Source organism: Primulina eburnea, chromosome 8 (assembly GCF_022965805.1).
Source record: "Primulina eburnea isolate SZY01 chromosome 8, ASM2296580v1, whole genome shotgun sequence".
Taxonomy (NCBI): domain Eukaryota; kingdom Viridiplantae; phylum Streptophyta; class Magnoliopsida; order Lamiales; family Gesneriaceae; genus Primulina; species Primulina eburnea.
Genome location: NC_133108.1, coordinates 40163398 through 40170304, shown reverse-complemented (window position 1 = coordinate 40170304; position 6907 = coordinate 40163398). Strand labels below are relative to the sequence as shown.

Sequence of the window (6907 nt, the reverse complement as noted above, 5' to 3'; positions counted from 1 at the left end):
AGGCGATATAGGAGCGGTTAAGTAACGCTTGTAAATGCAATACATTTTTATTTGTAAGAGCGGTTGCAAACCAATTCATAAGTATTTAAAAAAAAATTCCAAATTATTATATTAATTTCCTTCTACACAAGAAAATGAAAAAAAAAAAACATGATACATATAAAATAAATAACTCGAAATCAACAAAAACATTTGTCATTTACTGGGAAACCAAACAAAATCCACAAATAAATATCTAAGTTTGCAGAAACATGAAATTCTAAAAAAAAAAAATACTGATGATTGCAAACGAAAGCTAAAACTAAAGTATGTTTTTTCTTAAATATCTAATCACCGGATGAACTTTCTGGAGGAGTTCTGCTATCATTTTCTCTTTCATTGGATGTGGCATAAATGTGTTTCTGAATGATGTTTGTCATTACAGCTGCCATCTGTAAAAATAAATCGAAATTATCATCAAGCAACCAATTTTTTCATTTGATATTTTATAACATGTAAATACCTGTGTTGGTAACAATTCATGCCCACTAGACCCTCCATGTATCATACTCTGCATAACCCGTGTACAACTTTCGAATTGATCTTGCATTTGTCTCATTTTCTCCATTTCTGTCTGTAGTTGTGCTTTTTGCGCCTCCATTTCTGCTCGCAACTGCGATTCACGCATCTCCATATCTTTCTTCATTTGTTCTTGCATTTCTTTGAATTTATTTGTCATCTCCAAAGTAGAATGATAGTTTTGCCTATTGTAGAATGAGCTTCGCCTGCATTGTTCAGGGAAGACTTGGCTAGGCAGTGCTCCTGCTCCCAGACATCGAACTCGGCCAGAATGCTCGGTTCCAAATACATCACTGCATAAAACTTATAATTAATACACATATTTTGTAATAACATTAACAAAAATAATATGAAATTTTAAAGAAAATATAACCGAAATGCATCCTCATGCACTTCTATTGCTTGTGTCCCCTCAGCCATGTCTTGTAAGCGAGTTTGAACAGCCTCATCCAACAAATTCTAACAAACAAAACGTCAAGTAAACGAAAAATTTATTCAAAAGTCATTATATAAAATTGTAACTAATTAGCACCTCATAGCGTATGGCTTCAGCATCAACTGGAGCACCTCCTTTCTTTTTACTTCTCCGACTCAAATGCATTATTTCGATGCGAGTCGGCTTCCTACCATTCTCTTTCAACTAATAGAAAAACAATATCATATATACAAAAAATATGACTGCTGAAATTTTACAAACAACAAAACTTATACTCTTAATTCACACATTCACAAACAACAAAATAAATGATAAGAAAAACTAGAATCGATCATTAACAACATATCTTTAAATTTTAACTACATCATATATAATTATTAATCTATATTTACAACACCATAAAAGCATATAACACTAGATATCTATAACATCAAAGTTCAAATAACAAATAGGTAATATGAGACTTTTTGCAAAGAAAAATATAGGTTAATGCTTACAAATTTGTCTTCCAGAGAAGGGATACTCGTTCGTCCCTGTCATGAGTTCCTTTTTTATTTTTTCCATTTTCTCGATTTATTTTAAAACTTTTCTGAAAAAAAAAAATTATGTTTTAATATGAATATCCATAAAAATATATACACATATATTTAATAATAAATATTCATGATTACCTCAGTAGCTTCCAGTACACACATAATCTTTCCCAAACTTCTGTAGCCAACTCATGAGGAATAGGGCGAATGGACACAAGCTCCTCTAATGGGATATTGGAGTCATAAGATGTAGCTTTAACTTCGGTCCTCCATCGCCTCCATGCAACCCCCATCATTTACATCACAAAATCTTGATGTTGATCGGAGATTATGAAACGTGCCTATAAACATAAACATAAATATGTTAATGTTTGAAGCTCATGTGTGATATTAAGTAGTTCTCAACTTACAATAACAAGTTTCCATGCCTCCTCCAACCGATGCTTTGGAACTTTTCTCCAGTCTAAATAATCAAGGGGCAACAAAACTCCATTCCGAGCTATTGTCCCCACATAATTTGCCAGTACCGGTTGTAAATCTCCATAAGGTTGGCCTCTTTCATTAAACGTTACATGTAACAAATCATCATGATGCAATGCATGAACATCCTTCATTACAGTTCTCCCACGTCTATTCGGCGGCCTCTGTGAAGGCAACACTTCATTTTCGCCTGATAAATATATATATATATATATATATATATATATATATATATATATATATATATATATATATATATATATTTGCAAATTATGATTGTTATTTGGTGCTTTAAATTAATCATATGTAGTAAAAATATATTTCCAACCTTCCTCATGGAACTCCTCGTCATCTTGTTGTGATTCCAGTGCATTGTTTTGGGTCTCCGGTGGTGAATGTGATGTTATGTCTTGTGATCCAACTTCATCGTCACACCTGTTATTTGATTCTTGTCCCCTAGATCGCTTTCTGATATTCTTAATCAACTTCTGAAGTCTTTTGTTTGTCATTTTTCATATGTACTTGAGAATAATAATAATATAAAATTACAACAGTCAAGAAGATGGTTAAAATATAAAGAAGACCATAATTTGCGTTTACAATGAATACTAAAAGAACCAGTTGCAATGAAAAACAAAAATAGTATATGGTCTACCTTTGATTCTCAATTCAATTTTGACGCATGGGCCACAGTATACTAAAAGAACCAGTTTGACGCATGGGCCACAGTATATGTTTCCTGCCGAAATTGTAATTGCGGTTTACTTCATATCTAATGCCATATATCTATTATATTCTATTTATAATATAATGCCATATATCTATCTATTCTTTCATGTTCGTTTTTTTGTACACACGAGTTGAATAAAAAGATCCAGAGGATTCATGGTCTTGTCCTAATCTTTAGTCACGACTTTCAAAGTTTGAAAGGAATGAACGCCAAAAGCTTCCAGGTTCTTCATCAGGCACAGCAGAAGTCTGTCAGCAGAATACATTTTAGCCAAAACTGAGCTACAGCTAAAATTTAATAGGCTAAATCTAATTAAAAACGGGTGATTATAAGAGTTGATTATTGTATTATCCTAATTTATAATTTTAATCCTTGTTGGAATATTCTAGAATGCTGACACTTTCTAGGAAAAAAATTTGGGGGAAAAAGAAATTATATATACTATTCTAGAACTAAATTCTAATATTAATTACACAATTAATAGACTAGGTATAAATTAGTACCAACCTGGGGAAAAATCTGATCAAGACCAAACCCTTCAAAGCTACAATCCATCTGATTCACTCCGTCAAAATTATCAAGGGCGAAATCTAAGGAATCGTCGAACGGAAACGTCCGGCCCTTATGGTTCGACTCGACTGCTGTTTCTCCATCCACGTTGTTGCTGGGAATTTCATTCACGTTCATGACCAAGTTGTTTGAAACATTAGCAGATCTTTCAATTTTCTGTTTCATGTTGTCTATGCTGCTTGAAACATTATTCTGTGTCATGTTGTTTGGTTCAAGTGAACCGATAGAATCTTCTACGACTTTTGTGGGAGGAGCTTGTTCATTTCTTTCTTTATTTCTGACGAGAAATTTAGGTTGAGCACCCTTGGCTATACGAGGGTATGATCCATGCCTTTTCGGCTTCGAAGGGCCGTTCGAATCGTCGCTCTTCGAAGATACTGAACCATGTTGGTTGCTTTCTTGATTAGGTTTCCAACCTTGACGACACTTCTGCATAAATTTAAATGGAGTGCCGTGAAGCAAAATTTAAGCAAATTAAGGTGAGTGTCTATTACAAATAATTAACTTTATTATTGAATTATTAAGAATAAATTATCCATGAAAATCTGATTGTTTGAACATATTATTTATAAAATTAAAATAATAAATAAACTGAAAACTGAAAACTGAAAATATTTTGAGCATGGGAGTTAGAAAGCAATCAAACCTGAAGATGGCTGGCAACTTGCATTCTCTTCAAACCTGGCACATTCATCAGCTCAAGAATGTCTCTTGGAAAACATCCTACTCAAAACATCAAATACATGTTCCACTCCATGTTAGCTAATAATGTTAAACCGAAGAAAACGATTCGTGATAAGATGCATGCTATCATCTCGACCATCAGATCCACTGGTGACGACGTCCCTGGGGTGATCAGTGGAGATGGTACACTACAAGAGAAACTCATGGATGGCGACGGTTTTAAAAAAACTGTCGCTAAAAAAATCCGTCACCAAAGATTTGATTTTGCACTACTGTTTTTACTAATACTATTGCTAGATTTAGCATTTTCGGGTATTTTCCCTCATAACACGAGTACGTACTCATTAAAAATAAATAAAAAAAATTAAAACTTTATACGCGTATGGAAATGAATGATACCCATCTCTCTCGAAGAATATTAGTGTATGGAGATGAATGAAAAATTAAAAAACAACGTGCATGTGCCAATCTCGTGCAAGAAGATGAGAATACATACTTCCTTCCCCAAGTTCCTTGACCGCCTCGATGAACTTCTGGTGAAGTTCTTGATTCCATTCAGTGCAAATCTTCGGCTTCTTGCTCTTATCCCGGGTGTCATGCTCCAAACCAGGGACGGATCCAAGAATAAGAGTTGGGGTGGGCTTGAACTCAATATGATAAATTATATATTATTAAAAAAAAGTACATTATATCGTTCAACGAAGTTGTGCCTTACGGGATTTTAAAACATAAAATTCATCAATAATAGAATTTACATCAATATGTTTAGCTAAATCTCGTTCAATATAGAGTGTCAAACAATCGGCAAGAAAGTCATCCTCCATTTTATTGCAAAGTGCCGTCTTCACATGCTTCATTGCTGAAAAAGCCCGTTCAATAGTGGCAGTAGACACAGATAATGTCAAAACAAGATGAATCAATCTAGTCAACATAACATAAACACTTGACCGTCCACTCTCGGTCAATTGCTGACACAACTCAACAAGTGTAGAAACCTTTAAATTCTGCATCACATCGAGTTTATAAATGTATCAATGCATACTTCAAAACAACAATTTCTTGATCTGTGAAATCTCCAGGATAAAACTTCTTCGCAAGCTTGCAAATATCATCACTGTCAAATGAGTCAAATGAATTTTTAGGATCTAAAGCTATACTAAGAGAAAGAAGTTTCACCGATGACTCATTGAACCGAGTATTTAACTCCATCAAAATGAAATCTATTGCTGCATTAAAAACATCAAAGTGGTAATGATGTTCTATTGAATAAACCGTCGCTAATTAAAACCACCGATCCACCTTTTTTTTATTTTTTAATAATTTAACGACGGTTTTAGCAATAACCGTCGCTAATATTTGCGACGGCTTTTGATAAAACTGTCGCCGATCCAATCGGCGACGGTTAACTAACACCGTCGCAAAAGTAGCGACGGTTATCCAAAAACCGTCGCTAAAACCGTCGCTAAATAAAAAAAATTGGGCTGGGCTACAGCCCAGTATAACCCTAGCGTAGATCCGTCTCTGCTCCAAACCACCCTTTCGATACACCATGTTTCTTGATCCGAGTTCATACACATTGATGTTGGCTTCAATATTATTGGGATGGATAATATTCCCTCCAGTACCGTTGAAGATGAAGTTTGAACTCTGCATGGTTCTTATCATTTCTCTAAATTTAGCACTTTCTTTGGCTTTTCGGGAATTTTCCCGGAGCACCTGTTGCCAAAGGTACTTGAACACTTCCATGGTGGCTGGCTTTTGGATGAACATGAACGCTCCATCTTCTATGGCACACTTCATTAACCCCATATTTGGGTCATCTGACATCACTACATTTGCACACAAATAAAAAAACGTGATTAAACAAAAATTATTTAACACGTGCAAGACCGTATCACAAAGAAATTTATTTAAAGGTGCACATTATGTGCACTAGACGAGTACGCGCGCACACACACAAATATTGTTACACTTACAAATGACACTGTACCCCATGTTGATTGCGTCGTGTGCGAGCTGAAATACTTGTACATCAGATGAGCTAACATCGACCATCACAACATCGTACTTCATCTTTTCTTTGGCTAACATTGATGAAGCCATGGGTCTAGCTAACTGCCGTGACTGTATTCGTTTATATACATTGAAAATTTCAGATAAATTCTTCAAAATTCAAGTAACTTAAATATTCATGAGCATTAACATCGATTTGCTAGTAAAATCAATAAAAACGTGTGCATAAAATATAGCTCAATCGAGGATTAATGAAAGAAAGGAAAAAAGAAAATAAATAAAAGGAGTCGTAATAAAGAATCCAAAATATATAAAATTTGAGATCTAATTAAATTATTCCCGTGATATGGTAATAATTCAAGCTAAATTATTCTCATTTGCTATCCAATTTGTAATCTAAACAAGTTTTTCAATTCAAAATTTCTCATGTTCTTGTTGAAATATTCGATCAAGCCACAAAGATGGATCAAATGATATATGAAAATTTAAGAAAACAAAAAGCGCGGGAAGCAGAGATTTAAGTTACCATGCATCATTAAGCCCGCGGATACCAAACCATGCTATATAAAACGATCTCCCGATCGCATTTAAAGTAAAATCTTCCAATGTTATTCATCTAAAAGATTCAAATATAACCATTCAAACTGACTATAGATTCGAGAATGAGTCTAATTTTTTTTTTTCCAATTACTCAAACTTTTAAAAGAGATTCGAACAACTAAAACAAATTATGGAAAAATAAAAATCGAAAATCATATATATAAGCCACGAATTTCTAATTATTAATTACCTTTGTATGAGTTGAGCTCTAGCATTTTACTAGTCTCAAGAAGGCTAACCACATCATGCCCAACCAACAACACGTGAACCTCAATCATCATGTTTGCATTGAACAAAGCCATT

General features: G+C 34.1%; 1 protein-coding gene across 1 annotated transcript; it reads right to left on the bottom strand.

Moving 5' to 3' along the window:
- Positions 1-326: 326 nt before the first annotated feature.
- LOC140839266 (uncharacterized) lies at positions 327-1572 on the bottom strand. The gene is made up of 5 exons (XM_073205905.1): positions 1492-1572; positions 1091-1198; positions 932-1017; positions 503-851; positions 327-431 (listed from the first exon to the last, which is right to left on the bottom strand). Exons 2-5 carry the CDS (start codon positions 1157-1159, stop codon positions 327-329), a joined length of 609 nt encoding a protein of 202 aa, XP_073062006.1. The 5' UTR covers positions 1160-1198; positions 1492-1572.
- Positions 1573-6907: the final 5335 nt, after the last annotated feature.

Excerpts from the sequence above, each read along its gene's own strand:
- LOC140839266 (XM_073205905.1), bottom strand. The coding sequence starts at position 1,159 with ATGCATTTGAGTCGGAGAAGTAAAAAGAAAGGAGGTGCTCCAGTTGAT. Across the intron at positions 852-931 it reads GTGCATGAGGATGCATTTCG|TGATGTATTTGGAACCGAGC; the intron begins GTTATATTTTCT and ends AGTTTTATGCAG. Across the intron at positions 432-502 it reads ATGAATTGTTACCAACACAG|ATGGCAGCTGTAATGACAAA; the intron begins GTATTTACATGT and ends TTATTTTTACAG.